The 18,347-nt window shown below is 31.7% G+C and overlaps 1 protein-coding gene across 1 annotated transcript in view; it reads left to right on the top strand.

Moving 5' to 3' along the window:
• LOC100313639 (iodide transporter-like protein) overlaps positions 1–18,347 on the top strand; it is a 44,307-nt gene that overhangs the window by 4,993 nt on the left and 20,967 nt on the right. Inside the window, 2 exon segments of the mRNA NM_001168100.1 lie at positions 842–910; positions 1,188–1,239. Of these exon segments, the coding sequence (NP_001161572.1) occupies positions 842–910; positions 1,188–1,239 (121 nt within the window).

The raw sequence follows: 18,347 nt of genomic DNA, 5'->3' as shown, positions 1-18,347 counted from the left end.
TGTTGAAAACAGCAAGTCCCATTGCTTTGATACTATACATATTGTTCATTTTCTAATGATATCTTCTGTTCTTTAATTGAAATGTGCATTGCTAACAGTGGAGCTATCTCAGCCGAGAAGCTGCTTGTTTTTAATAAAATTAATATATCATTTGACTATTTAAAAAGTGAAAACCAGGTTACTGCGAAAGCTAGGTAGACCGTGAAACAAGAGTGACACTTGTAACACTGGTGATGATTTTCACCGGCCTGGGGTTCATTGCATGATGCAATGATTGACAAGCTCAATAATATTACACCAATCAAGATGAAAATTGGAGTGAGATATTCATAAACAGACATTTGTCTCAATAGTTTATTAGAAAAGTACATCAAAATGAAAGTGCATTAAAGATTTTTTTTAAATAAAGCACTGCCAAGTCATAACATGAGCCATGTTTTGACATATTTAGGAGATTATGATACTGAATGTGTTTGGAAATGTCACCAGTGGGCAAAAAAATCAGCCAAAAGAAAAAAAAACATCGCACCTAATCAGTATTCAAATGTATCTATAAAGCATAATCAAAGCATTCTCTTATGTTATAGATGTGGATTATGTGCATTTGTGCTTTTAGTCTTAAATACAAATACCACAGATTTGCTTACCCCGGTAACTTCCACTTCCATTTTGCACATGTCAGGTGATACAGTGTTGGCAACTACCACATTGCTGGTACAAAAATAATTTAGAAAAAAGAAAGATAATCTGATTCAATTACAAAGTAACTCGATCTGCATATTAATTATATATTTTGTATTTGTGCCTTGATTCGTATAATATATATGTTTTTTAATTACAGTACCTGGAATTACGTTTCAAGAATAAAATTATTCGAATATTGGGCTGCATGACGTATCTCTCTCAAATGGTATGTTAATTTAATATGAAAGGTGCTGTAAACATATATGAGATGATGAGGGCAAAATCAAAAAAAGTTTGCAAAAATGCAGAATGTCAATCATATTGACTAATATGTTTGTGCCTACATTCATACTATACAGAATTCTTATAACTTTATTATTATTATACATCTTTTTCTGTTTTTCACATCTTAACACAAAACATTTTTTCATTATTAGTAAATTTAATGCAGAATGCTGAATTGAAACAATGTATGCTAAATTTTCTACTATCATTTATTACAGTTTATTTATATGGGTATAGCTATATATGCTCCTTCTCTTGCTCTGAATGTGGGTAAGTTTTATATCAATAACAGCTATGAAGTTAATATGCACTAGTATTGGTACATTATTGGTCACCAATACAAATCTTATATTGGTACATTAATGGTCACCAATACAATTTTAATATTGTAACATTATTGGTCAATACATTACAAATCTAATATTAATGCAGTATTGGCAACAAATACAAATCTAATATTGGCGCTTTATTGGTCCACAGTGCAAATCGAATATTAGCGCTATATTGGTCACCAATACAAATCTAATATTGGTACATCATTGGTCACCAATACAAATCTAATATTGGTACATCATTGGTCACCAATACAAATCGAATATTAGCGCTATATTGGTCACCAATACAAATCTAATATTGGTACAACATTGGTCACCAATACAAATCTAATATTGGTACATCATTGGTCACCAATACAAATCTAATATTAGTGCAGTATTGGTCACCAATACAAATCTAATATTGGTACATCATTGGTCACCAATGCAATTCTAATATTGGTACATCATTGGTCACCAATACAAATCTAATATTGGTTCAGTATTGGTCACCAATACAAATCTTATATTGTTCAGTATTGGTCACCAATACAATTCTAATATTGGTACATTATTGGTCACCAATGCAAATCTAATATTGGTGCAGTATTGGTCACCAATACAAATCTAATATTGGTGCAGTATTGGTCACCAATACAATTCTAATATTGGTGCAGTATTGGTCACCAATACAATTCTAATATTGGTGCAGTATTGGTCACCAATACAATTCTAATATTGGTACATCATTGGTCACCAATGCAAATCTAATATTGGTGCAGTATTGGTCACCAATACAATTCTAATATTGGTACATCATTGGTCACCAATACAAATCTAATATTGGTTCAGTATTGGTCACCAATGCAAATCTAATATTGGTGCAGTATTGGTCACCAATTCAAATCTAATATTGGTTCAGTATTGGTCACCAATACAAATTTAATATTGGTGCAGTATTGGTCACCAATACAAATCTTATATTGGTACATCATTGGTCACCAATACAAATCTAATATTGGTACATCATTGGTCACCAATGCAATTCTAATATTGGTACATCATTGGTCACCAATACAAATCTAATATTGGTTCAGTATTGGTCACCAATACAAATCTTATATTGGTACATCATTGGTCACCAATACAAATCTAATATTGGTACATCATTGGTCACCAATGCAATTCTAATATTGGTACATCATTGGTCACCAATACAAATCTAATATTGGTTCAGTATTGGTCACCAATGCAAATCTAATATTGGTGCAGTATTGGTCACCAATACAAATCTTATATTGGTACATCATTGGTCACCAATACAAATCTAATATTGGTACATCATTGGTCACCAATACAAATTTAATATTGGTGCAGTATTGGTCACCAATACAAATCTAATATTGGTGCAGTATTGGTCACCAATACAAATCTAATATTGGTACATCATTGGTCACCAATACAAATTTAATATTGGTGCAGTATTGGTCACCAATACAAATCTTATATTGGTACATCATTGGTCACCAATACAAATCTAATATTGGTACATCATTGGTCACCAATGCAATTCTAATATTGGTACATCATTGGTCACCAATACAAATCTAATATTGGTTCAGTATTGGTCACCAATACAAATCTTATATTGGTACATCATTGGTCACCAATACAAATCTAATATTGGTACATCATTGGTCACCAATGCAATTCTAATATTGGTACATCATTGGTCACCAATACAAATCTAATATTGGTTCAGTATTGGTCACCAATGCAAATCTAATATTGGTGCAGTATTGGTCACCAATTCAAATCTAATATTGGTTCAGTATTGGTCACCAATACAAATTTAATATTGGTGCAGTATTGGTCACCAATACAAATCTTATATTGGTACATCATTGGTCACCAATACAAATTTAATATTGGTGCAGTATTGGTCACCAATACAAATCTTATATTGGTACATCATTGGTCACCAATACAAATCTAATATTGGTACATCATTGGTCACCAATGCAATTCTAATATTGGTACATCATTGGTCACCAATACAAATCTAATATTGGTTCAGTATTGGTCACCAATACAAATCTTATATTGGTACATCATTGGTCACCAATACAAATCTAATATTGGTACATCATTGGTCACCAATGCAATTCTAATATTGGTACATCATTGGTCACCAATACAAATTTAATATTGGTGCAGTATTGGTCACCAATACAAATCTTATATTGGTACATCATTGGTCACCAATACAAATTTAATATTGGTGCAGTATTGGTCACCAATACAAATCTTATATTGGTACATCATTGGTCACCAATACAAATCTAATATTGGTACATCATTGGTCACCAATGCAATTCTAATATTGGTACATCATTGGTCACCAATTCAAATCTAATATTGGTGCAGTATTGGTCACCAATACAAATCTTATATTGGTACATCATTGGTCACCAATACAAATTTAATATTGGTGCAGTATTGGTCACCAATACAAATCTTATATTGGTACATCATTGGTCACCAATACAAATCTAATATTGGTACATCATTGGTCACCAATGCAATTCTAATATTGGTACATCATTGGTCACCAATACAAATCTAATATTGGTTCAGTATTGGTCACCAATACAAATCTTATATTGTTCAGTATTGGTCACCAATACAATTCTAATATTGGTACATTATTGGTCACCAATGCAAATCTAATATTGGTGCAGTATTGGTCACCAATACAATTCTAATATTGGTGCAGTATTGGTCACCAATACAATTCTAATATTGGTACATCATTGGTCACCAATGCAAATCTAATATTAGTGCAGTATTGGTCACCAATACAATTCTAATATTGGTACATTATTGGTCACCAATACAATTCTAATATTGGTACATCATTGGTCACCAATGCAAATCTAATATTAGTGCAGTATTGGTCACCAATACAATTCTAATATTGGTACATTATTGGTCACCAATGCAAATCTAATATTGGTGCAGTATTGGTCACCAATACAAATCTAATATTGGTACATTATTGGTCACCAATGCAAATCTAATATTGGTGCAGTATTGGTCACCAATACAATTCTAATATTGGTGCAGTATTGGTCACCAATACAAATCTAATATTGGTACATCATTGGTCACCAATGCAAATCTAATATTGGTGCAGTATTGGTCACCAATACAAATCTAATATTGGTACATCATTGGTCACCAATACAATTCTAATATTAGTGCAGTATTGGTCACCAATACAATTCTAATATTGGTACATCATTGGTCACCAATGCAAATCTAATATTGGTGCAGTATTGGTCACCAATACAATTCTAATATTGGTACATTATTGGTCACCAATGCAAATCTAATATTGGTGCAGTATTGGTCACCAATACAATTCTAATATTGGTACATTATTGGTCACCAATGCAAATCTAATATTAGTACATTATTGGTCACCAATGCAAATCTAATATTAGTGCAGTATTGGTCACCAATACAATTCTAATATTGGTACATTATTGGTCACCAATACAATTCTAATATTGGTGCATCATTGGTCACCAATGCAAATCTAATATTGGTGCAGTATTGGTCACCAATACAAATCTAATATTGGTACATCATTGGTCACCAATACAATTCTAATATTGGTGCAGTATTGGTCACCAATACAATTCTAATATTGGTACATTATTGGTCACCAATGCAAATCTAATATTGGTGCAGTATTGGTCACCAATACAATTCTAATATTGGTACATTATTGGTCACCAATGCAAATCTAATATTAGTACATTATTGGTCACCAATGCAAATCTAATATTAGTGCAGTATTGGTCACCAATACAATTCTAATATTGGTACATCATTGGTCACCAATACAATTCTAATATTGGTACATTATTGGTCACCAATGCAAATCTAATATTAGTGCAGTATTGGTCACCAATACAATTCTAATATTGGTACATTATTGGTCACCAATACAATTCTAATATTGGTACATCATTGGTCACCAATGCAAATCTAATATTAGTGCAGTATTGGTCACCAATACAATTCTAATATTGGTACATTATTGGTCACCAATGCAAATCTAATATTGGTGCATCATTGGTCACCAATACAATTCTAATATTGGTGCAGTATTGGTCACCAATACAAATCTAATATTGGTACATCATTGGTCACCAATACAATTCTAATATTGGTACATTATTGGTCACCAATACAATTCTAATATTGGTACATCATTGGTCACCAATACAATTCTAATATTAGTGCAGTATTGGTCACCAATACAATTCTAATATTGGTACATCATTGGTCACCAATGCAAATCTAATATTGGTGCAGTATTGGTCACCAATACAATTCTAATATTGGTGCAGTATTGGTCACCAATACAATTCTAATATTGGTACATCATTGGTCACCAATGCAAATCTAATATTGGTGCAGTATTGGTCACCAATACAATTCTAATATTGGTGCAGTATTGGTCACCAATACAAATCTAATATTGGTACATCATTGGTCACCAATACAATTCTAATATTGGTACATTATTGGTCACCAATGCAAATCTAATATTGGTGCAGTATTGGTCACCAATACAATTCTAATATTGGTACATCATTGGTCACCAATACAAATCTTATATTGGTACATCATTGGTCACCAATACAATTCTAATATTGGTACATTATTGGTCACCAATGCAAATCTAATATTAGTGCAGTATTGGTCACCAATACAATTCTAATATTGGTACATCATTGGTCACCAATACAAATCTTATATTGGTACATCATTGGTCACCAATACAATTCTAATATTGGTACATTATTGGTCACCAATGCAAATCTAATATTGGTGCAGTATTGGTCACCAATACAATTCTAATATTGGTGCAGTATTGGTCACCAATACAATTCTAATATTGGTACATCATTGGTCACCAATACAAATCTAATATTGGTTCAGTATTGGTCACCAATACAATTCTAATATTGGTACATCATTGGTCACCAATACAAATCTAATATTGGTTCAGTATTGGTCACCAATACAAATCTAATATTGGTAATCATTGGTCACCAATACAAATCTTATATTGGTGCAGTATTGGTCACCAATTCAAATATAATATTGGTACATCATTGGTCACCAATACAAATTTAATATTGGTGCAGTATTGGTCACCAATACAATTCTAATATTGGTACATCATTGGTCACCAATACAAATCTAATATTGGTTCAGTATTGGTCACCAATACAAATCTAATATTGGTACATCATTGGTCACCAATGCAAATCTAATATTGGTGCAGTATTGGTCACCAATACAAATCTAATATTGGTGCAGTATTGGTCACCAATTCAAATCTAATATTGGTACATCATTGGTCACCAATGCAAATCTAATATTAGTGCAGTATTGGTCACCAATACAAATCTTATATTGGTTCAGTATTGGTCACCAATACAAATCTAATATTGTTCAGTGTTGGTCACCAATACAAATCTAATATTGGTTCAGTATTGGTCACCAATACAAATCTAATATTGGTTCAGTATTGGTCACCAATACAAATCTAATATTGTTCAGTGTTGGTCACCAATACAATTCTAATATTGGTTCAGTATTGGTCACCAATACAAATCTAATATTGTTCAGTGTTGGTCACCAATACAATTCTAATATTGGTTCAGTATTGGTCACCAATACAAATCTAATATTAGTGCAGTATTGGTCACCAATACAAATCTAATATTGGTTCAGTATTGGTCACCAATACAAATCTAATATTGGTGCAGTATTGGTAACCAATATAAATCTGATATTGGTTCAGTATTGGTCACCAATACAAATCTAATATTGGTTCAGTATTGGTCACCAATTCAAATATAATATTGGTACATCATTGGTCACCAATACAAATTTAATATTGGTGCAGTATTGGTCACCAATTCAAATATAATATTGGTACATTATTGGTCACCAATACAAATCTAATATTGGTACATCATTGGTCACCAATACAAATCTAATATTAGTGCAGTATTGGTCACCAATTCAAATATAATATTGGTACATCATTGGTCACCAATACAAATTTAATATTGGTGCAGTATTGGTCACCAATACAAATTTAATATTGGTGCAGTATTGGTCACCAATTCAAATCTAATATTGGTACATCATTGGTCACCAATACAAATTTAATATTGGTTCAGTATTGGTCACCAATACAAATCTAATATTGGTGCAGTATTGGTAACCAATATAAATCTGATATTGGTTCAGTATTGGTCACCAATACAAATCTAATATTGGTTCAGTATTGGTCACCAATTCAAATATAATATTGGTACATCATTGGTCACCAATACAAATTTAATATTGGTGCAGTATTGGTCACCAATACAAATTTAATATTGGTGCAGTATTGGTCACCAATACAAATCTAATATTGGTACATCATTGGTCACCAATACAAATCTAATATTAGTGCAGTATTGGTCACCAATTCAAATATAATATTGGTACATCATTGGTCACCAATACAAATTTAATATTGGTGCAGTATTGGTCACCAATACAAATTTAATATTGGTGCAGTATTGGTCACCAATACAAATCGAATATTGGTACATCATTGGTCACCAATACAAATCTAATATTAGTGCAGTATTGGTCACCAATTCAAATATAATATTGGTACATCATTGGTCACCAATACAAATTTAATATTGGTGCATCATTGGTCACCAATACAAATCTAATATTAGTGCAGTATTGGTCACCAATTCAAATCTAATATTAGTGCAGTATTGGTCACCAATTCAAATATAATATTGGTACATCATTGGTCACCAAAACAATTCTAATATTGGTACATCATTGGTCACCAATACAAATCTAATATTAGTGCAGTATTGGTCACCAATTCAAATATAATATTGGTACATCATTGGTCACCAATACAAATTTAATATTGGTGCATCATTGGTCACCAATACAAATCTAATATTAGTGCAGTATTGGTCACCAATTCAAATCTAATATTAGTGCAGTATTGGTCACCAATTCAAATATAATATTGGTACATCATTGGTCACCAATACAAATCTAATATTAGTGCAGTATTGGTCACCAATTCAAATATAATATTGGTACATCATTGGTCACCAATACAAATTTAATATTGGTGCATCATTGGTCACCAATACAAATCTAATATTAGTGCAGTATTGGTCACCAATTCAAATTTAATATTGGTACATCATTGGTCACCAATACAAATTTAATATTGGTGCAGTATTGGTCACCAATGCAAATCTAATATTGGTTCAGTATTGGTCACCAAAACAATTCTAATATTGGTACATCATTGGTCACCAATACAAATCTAATATTGGTTCAGTATTGGTCACCAAAACAATTCTAATATTGGTACATCATTGGTCACCAATGCAAATCTAATCTTGGTGCAGTATTGGTCACCAATTCAAATATAATATTGGTACATCATTGGTCACCAATACAAATCTTATATTGGTTCAGTATTGGTCACCAATACAAATCTAATATTGGTGCAGTATTGGTCACCAATACAAATCTAATATTGGTACATCATTGGTCACCAATACAAATCTAATATTGGTACATCATTGGTCACCAATACAAATCTAATATTGGTTCAGTATTGGTCACCAAAACAATTCTAATATTGGTACATCATTGGTCACCAATACAAATTTAATATTAGTGCAGTATTGGTCACCAATTCAAATTTAATATTGGTACATCATTGGTCACCAATACAAATCTTATATTGGTTCAGTATTGGTCACCAATACAAATCTAATATTGGTGCAGTATTGGTCACCAATACAAATCTAATATTGGTACATCATTGGTCACCAATACAAATCTAATATTGGTACATCATTGGTCACCAATACAATTCTAATATTGGTACATCATTGGTCACCAATACAAATCTAATATTGGTTCAGTATTGGTCACCAAAACAATTCTAATATTGGTACATCATTGGTCACCAATGCAAATCTAATCTTGGTGCAGTATTGGTCACCAATTCAAATATAATATTGGTACATCATTGGTCACCAATTCAGATATAATATTGGTACATCATTGGTCACCAATACAAATTTAATATTGGTGCAGTATTGGTCAGCAATACAAATCTAATATTAGTGCAGTATTGGTCACCAATTCAAATATAATATTGGTACATCATTGGTCACCAATACAAATTTAATATTGGTGCAGTATTGGTCACCAATACAAATCTAATATTGGTGCAGTATTGGTCACCAATACAAATATAATATTGGTACATCACTGGTCACCAATACAAATTTAATATTGGTGCAGTATTGGTCAGCAATACAAATCTAATATTAGTGCAGTATTGGTCACCAATTCAAATATAATATTGGTTCAGTATTGGTCACCAATACAAATCTAATATTAGTGCAGTATTGGTCACCAATTCAAATCTAATATTGGTTCAGTATTGGTCACCAATACAAATCTAATATTAGTGCAGTATTGGTCACCAATTCAAATATAATATTGGTACATCATTGGTCACCAATACAAATCTAATATTAGTGCAGTATTGGTCACCAATTCAAATATAATATTGGTACATCATTGGTCACCAATACAAATTTAATATTGGTGCATCATTGGTCACCAATACAAATCTAATATTAGTACATCATTGGTCACCAATACAAATCTAATATTGGTGCAGTATTGGTCACCAATACAATTCTAATATTGGTACATCATTGGTCACCAATACAAATCTAATATTGGTACATCATTGGTCACCAATACAAATTTAATATTGGTGCAGTATTGGTCACCAATACAATTCTAATATTGGTACATCATTGGTCACCAATACAAATCTAATATTGGTTCAGTATTGGTCACCAAAACAATTCTAATATTGGTACATCATTGGTCACCAATGCAAATCTAATCTTGGTGCAGTATTGGTCACCAATTCAAATATAATATTGGTGCAGTATTGGTCACCAATACAAATTTAATATTGGTGCAGTATTGGTCACCAATACAAATTTAATATTGGTGCAGTATTGGTCAGCAATACAAATCTAATATTAGTGCAGTATTGGTCACCAATTCAAATATAATATTGGTACATCATTGGTCACCAATACAAATTTAATATTGGTGCAGTATTGGTCACCAATACAAATCTAATATTGGTGCAGTATTGGTCACCAATACAAATATAATATTGGTACATCACTGGTCACCAATACAAATTTAATATTGGTGCAGTATTGGTCAGCAATACAAATCTAATATTAGTGCAGTATTGGTCACCAATTCAAATATAATATTGGTACATCACTGGTCACCAATACAAATTTAATATTGGTGCAGTATTGGTCACCAATTCAAATTTAATATTGGTACATCATTGGTCACCAATACAAATATAATATTGGTACATCATTGGTCACCAATACAAATTTAATATTGGTGCAGTATTGGTCACCAATTCAAATTTAATATTGGTACATCATTGGTCACCAATACAAATTTAATATTGGTGCAGTATTGGTCACCAATTCAAATATAATATTGGTACATCATTGGTCACCAATACAAATTTAATATTGGTGCAGTATTGGTCACCAATTCAAATTTAATATTGGTACATCATTGGTCACCAATACAAATTTAATATTGGTGCAGTATTGGTCACCAATACAAATCTAATATTGGTACATCATTGGTCACCAATACAAATCTAATATTGGTACATCATTGGTCACCAATACAAATCTTATATTGGTGCAGTATTGGTCACCAATTCAAATCTAATATTGGTGCAGTATTGGTCACCAATACAAATCTAATATTAGTGCAGTATTGGTCACCAATTCAAATATAATATTGGTACATCATTGGTCACCAATACACATTTAATATTGGTGCAGTATTGGTCACCAATTCAAATATAATATTGGTACATCATTGGTCACCAATACAAATTTAATATTGGTGCAGTATTGGTCACCAATTCAAATCTTATATTAGTGCAGTATTGGTCACCAATTCAAATATAATATTGGTGCAGTATTGGTCACCAATACAAATTTAATATTGGTGCAGTATTGGTCACCAATACGAATCTAATATTAGTGCAGTATTGGTCACCAATTCAAATATAATATTGGTACATCATTGGTCACCAATACAAATTTAATATTGGTGCAGTATTGGTCACCAATACAAATTTAATATTGGTGCAGTATTGGTCACCAATACAAATCTAATATTAGTGCAGTATTGGTCACCAATTCAAATATAATATTGGTACATCATTGGTCACCAATACAAATTTAATATTGGTGCAGTATTGGTCACCAATTCAAATTTAATATTGGTACATCATTGGTCACCAATACAAATTTAATATTGGTGCAGTATTGGTCACCAATTCAAATATAATATTGGTACATCATTGGTCACCAATACAAATTTAATATTGGTGCAGTATTGGTCACCAATACAAATTTAATATTGGTGCAGTATTGGTCACCAATACAAATCTAATATTAGTGCAGTATTGGTCACCAATTCAAATATAATATTGGTACATCATTGGTCACCAATACAAATTTAATATTGGTGCAGTATTGGTCACCAATTCAAATATAATATTGGTACATCATTGGTCACCAATACAAATTTAATATTGGTGCAGTATTGGTCACCAATACAAATCTAATATTGGTGCAGTATTGGTCACCAATACAAATCTAATATTGGTTCAGTATTGGTCACCAATACAATTCTAATATTGGTACATCATTGGTCACCAATACAAATCTAATATTGGTTCAGTATTGGTCACCAAAACAATTCTAATATTGGTACATCATTGGTCACCAATGCAAATCTAATATTGGTGCAGTATTGGTCACCAATTCAAATATAATATTGGTACATCATTGGTCACCAATTCAGATATAATATTGGTACATCATTGGTCACCAATACAAATTTAATATTGGTGCAGTATTGGTCAGCAATACAAATCTAATATTAGTGCAGTATTGGTCACCAATTCAAATATAATATTGGTACATCATTGGTCACCAATACAAATCTTATATTGGTGCAGTATTGGTCACCAATGCAAATCTAATATTGGTGCAGTATTGGTCACCAATTCAAATATAATATTGGTACATCATTGGTCACCAATACAAATTTAATATTGGTGCAGTATTGGTCACCAATTCAAATATAATATTGGTACATCATTGGTCACCAATACAAATTTAATATTGGTGCAGTATTGGTCACCAATACAAATCTAATATTAGTGCAGTATTGGTCACCAATTCAAATATAATATTGGTACATCATTGGTCACCAATACAAATTTAATATTGGTGCAGTATTGGTCACCAATTCAAATATAATATTGGTACATCATTGGTCACCAATACAAATTTAATATTGGTGCAGTATTGGTCACCAATACAAATCTAATATTTGTACATCATTGGTCACCAATACAAATCTAATATTGGTACATCATTGGTCACCAATACGAATCTTATATTGGTGCAGTATTGGTCACCAATTCAAATCTAATATTGGTGCAGTATTGGTCACCAATACAAATCTAATATTGGTGCAGTATTGGTCACCAATACAAATCTAATATTAGTGCAGTATTGGTCACCAATTCAAATATAATATTGGTACATCATTGGTCACCAATACAAATCTTATATTGGTGCAGTATTGGTCACCAATTCAAATATAATATTGGTACATCATTGGTCACCAATACAAATTTAATATTGGTACATCATTGGTCACCAATACAAATCTAATATTGGTAATCATTGGTCACCAATACAAATCTTATATTAGTGCAGTATTGGTCACCAATTCAAATATAATATTGGTACATCATTGGTCACCAATTCAAATATAATATTGGTGCAGTATTGGTCACCAATACAAATTTAATATTGGTGCAGTATTGGTCACCAATTCAAATTTAATATTGGTACATCATTGGTCACCAATACAAATTTAATATTGGTGCAGTATTGGTCACCAATACAAATCTAATATTGATACATCATTGGTCACCAATACAAATCTAATATTGGTTCAGTATTGGTCACCAATACAATTCTAATAATCTAATATTGGTGCAGTATTGGTCACCAATTCAAATATAATATTGGTACATCATTGGTCACCAATACAAATCTTATATTGGTGCAGTATTGGTCAGCAATACAAATCTAATATTAGTGCAGTATTGGTCACCAATTCAAATTTAATATTGGTGCAGTATTGGTCACCAATACAAATCTAATATTAGTGCAGTATTGGTCACCAATTCAAATATAATATTGGTACATCATTGGTCACCAATACAAATTTAATATTGGTGCAGTATTGGTCACCAATTCAAATTTAATATTGGTGCAGTATTGGTCACCAATTCAAATCTAATATTGGTACATCATTGGTCACCAATACAAATCGAATATTGGTGCAGTATTGGTCACCAATGCAAATCTAATATTTGTACATCATTGGTCACCAATACAAATCTAATATTGGTACATCATTGGTTACCAATACGAATCTTATATTGGTGCAGTATTGGTCACCAATTCAAATCTAATATTGGTGCAGTATTGGTCACCAATACAAATCTAATATTGGTGCAGTATTGGTCACCAATACAAATCTAATATTAGTGCAGTATTGGTCACCAATTCAAATATAATATTGGTACATCATTGGTCACCAATACAAATCTTATATTGGTGCAGTATTGGTCACCAATTCAAATATAATATTGGTACATCATTGGTCACCAATACAAATCTTATATTGGTGCAGTATTGGTCACCAATTCAAATATAATATTGGTACATCATTGGTCACCAATACAAATTTAATATTGGTGCATCATTGGTCACCAATACAAATCTAATATTGGTGCATCATTGGTCACCAATTCAAATATAATATTGGTACATCATTGGTCACCAATACAAATTTAATATTGGTGCAGTATTGGTCACCAATGCAAATATAATATTGGTGCATCATTGGTCACCAATACAAATCTTATATTGGTGCAGTATTTGTCACCAATACAAATCTAATATTGGTACATCATTGGTCACCAATACAAATCTTATATTGGTGCAGTATTGGTCACCAATACAAATCTAATATTGGTACATTATTGGTCACCAATGCAAATCTAATATTGGTGCATCATTGGTCACCAATGCAAATCTAATATTGGTGCATCATTGGTCACCAATACAAATCTAATATTGGTAATCATTGGTCACCAATACAAATCTTATATTGGTGCAGTATTTGTCACCAATGTAAATCTAATATTGGTGCAGTATTGGTCACCAATACAAATCTAATATTGGTGCAGTATTGGTCACCAATACAAATTTAATATTGGTGCAGTATTGGTCACCAATACAAATCTAATATTAGTGCAGTATTGGTCACCAATTCAAATATAATATTGGTACATCATTGGTCACCAATACAAATTTAATATTGGTGCAGTATTGGTCACCAATTCAAATTTAATATTGGTACATCATTGGTCACCAATACAAATTTAATATTGGTGTAGTATTTGTCACCAATACAAATTTAATATTGGTACATCATTGGTCACCAATACAAATTTAATATTGGTGCAGTATTGGTCACCAATACAAATCTAATATTGGTACATCATTGGTCACCAATACAAATTTAATATTGGTGCAGTATTGGTCACCAATACAAATCTAATATTGGTGCAGTATTGGTCACCAATACAAATCTAATATTGGTACATCATTGGTCACCAATAAAAATCTAATATTGGTACATCATTGGTCACCAATAAAAATCTAATATTGGTACATCATTGGTCACCAATACAAATCTAATATTGGTGCAGTATTGGTCACCAATTCAAATCTAATATTGGTACAGTATTGTTCACCAATTCAAATCTAATATTGGTACAGCATTGGTCACCAATACAAATCTAATATTGGTGCACCATTGGTCACCAATACAAATCTAATATTGGTAATCATTGGTCACCAATGTAAATCTAATATTGGTGCAGTATTGGTCACCAATGTAAATCTAATATTGGTGCAGTATTGGTCACCAATACAAATCTAATATTGGTGCAGTATTGGTCACCAATACAAATCTAATATTGGTACATCATTGGTCACCAATACAAATCGAATATTGGTGCATCATTGGTCACCAATGCAAATCTAATATTGGTGCAGTATTGGTCACCAATGTAAATCTTATATTGGTGCAGTATTGGTCACCAATGTAAATCTAATATTGGTGCGGTATTGGTCACCAATAAAAATCAAATATTGGTGCGGTATTGGTCACCAATAAAAATCTAATATTGGTACATCATTGGTCACCAATACAAATCGAATATTGGTGCATCATTGGTCACCAATGCAAATCTAATATTGGTGCATCATTGGTCACCAATACAAATCTAATATTGGTACAACATTGGTCACCAATACAAATCTAATATTGGTGCAGTATTGGTCACCAATACAAATCTAATATTGGTACATCATTGGTCACCAATACAAATTTAATATTGGTGCAGTATTGGTCACCAATACAAATCTAATATTGGTGCAGTATTGGTCACCAATACAAATATAATATTGGTACATCATTGGTCACCAATACAAATCTAATATTAGTGCAGTATTGTTCACCAATACAAATCTAATATTGGTTCAGTATTTGTCACCAATACAAATTTAATATTGGTGCAGTATTGGTCACCAATACAAATCTAGTATTGGTACATCATTGGTCACCAATACAAATCTAGTATTGGTACATCATTGGTCACCGATACAAATCCAATATTGGTGCAGTATTGGTCACCAAATCAAATCTAGTATTGGTACATCATTGGTCACCAATACAAATCTAGTATTGGTACATCATTGGTCACCAATACAATTCTTATATTGGTGCAGTATTGGTCACCAATGTAAATCTTATATTGGTGCAGTATTGGTCACCAATGTAAATCTAATATTGGTGCGGTATTGGTCACCAATAAAAATCAAATATTGGTGCGGTATTGGTCACCAATAAAAATCTAATATTGGTACATCATTGGTCACCAATACAAATCGAATATTGGTGCATCATTGGTCACCAATGCAAATCTAATATTGGTGCATCATTGGTCACCAATACAAATCTAATATTGGTACAACATTGGTCACCAATACAAATCTAATATTGGTACATCATTGGTCACCAATACAAATTTAATATTGGTGCAGTATTGGTCACCAATACAAATCTAATATTGGTGCAGTATTGGTCACCAATACAAATATAATATTGGTACATCATTGGTCACCAATACAAATCTAATATTAGTGCAGTATTGTTCACCAATACAAATCTAATATTGGTTCAGTATTTGTCACCAATACAAATTTAATATTGGTGCAGTATTGGTCACCAATACAAATCTAGTATTGGTACATCATTGGTCACCAATACAAATCTAGTATTGGTACATCATTGGTCACCGATACAAATCCAATATTGGTGCAGTATTGGTCACCAAATCAAATCTAGTATTGGTACATCATTGGTCACCAATACAAATCTAGTATTGGTACATCATTGGTCACCAATACAATTCTAATATTGGTTCAGTATTGGTCACCAATACAAATCTAATATTGTTCAGTGTTGGTCACCAATACAATTCTAATATTGGTTCAGTATTGGTCACCAATACAAATCTAATATTGGTGCAGTATTGGTCACCAATATAAATCTAATATTGGTTCAGTATTGGTCACCAATACAAATCTAATATTGGTGCAGTATTGGTCACCAATACAAATATAATATTGGTACATCATTGGTCACCAATACAAATCTAATATTAGTGCAGTATTGTTCACTAATACAAATCCAATATTGGTACATCATTGGTCACCAACACAAATCTAATATTAGTGCAGTATTGCTCACCAATACAAATCCAATATTGGTACATCATTGGTTACCAATACAAATCTAATATTAGTGCAGTAATGTTCACCGATACAAATCCAATATTGGTGCAGTATTGTTCACCAATTCAAATCTAATATTGGTACATCATTGGTCACCAATACAAATCTAATATTGTTCAGTATTGGTCAACAATACAAATCTAATATTGGTACATCATTGGTCACCAATACAAATTTAATATTGGTGCAGTATTGGTCACCAATACAAATCTAATATTGGTACATCATTGGTCACCAATACAAATTTAATATTGGTGCAGTATTGGTCACCAATTCAAATTTAATATTGGTACATCATTGGTCACCAATACAAATTTAATATTGGTACATCATTGGTCACCAATACAAATCTAATATTGGTACATCATTGGTCACCAATACGAATCTTATATTGGTGCAGTATTGGTCACCAATACAAATCTAATATTTGTACATCATTGGTCACCAATACAAATCTAATATTGGTACATCATTGGTCACCAATACGAATCTTATATTGGTGCAGTATTGGTCACCAATTCAAATCTAATATTGGTGCAGTATTGGTCACCAATACAAATCTAATATTGGTGCAGTATTGGTCACCAATACAAATCTAATATTAGTGCAGTATTGGTCACCAATTCAAATATAATATTGGTACATCATTGGTCACCAATACAAATCTTATATTGGTGCAGTATTGGTCACCAATTCAAATATAATATTGGTACATCATTGGTCACCAATACAAATTTAATATTGGTGCAGTATTGGTCACCAATACAAATCTAATATTAGTGCAGTATTGGTCACCAATTCAAATATAATATTGGTTCATCATTGGTCA

The sequence above is a fragment of the Saccoglossus kowalevskii genome, chromosome 14 (genome assembly GCF_978046115.1).
Source record: "Saccoglossus kowalevskii chromosome 14, keSacKowa6.1, whole genome shotgun sequence".
In the NCBI taxonomy this organism is placed as follows: domain Eukaryota; kingdom Metazoa; phylum Hemichordata; class Enteropneusta; family Harrimaniidae; genus Saccoglossus; species Saccoglossus kowalevskii.
The sequence above is the reverse complement of the archived record's forward strand: the minus strand, read 5'-3'. Positions and strand labels throughout refer to the sequence as shown.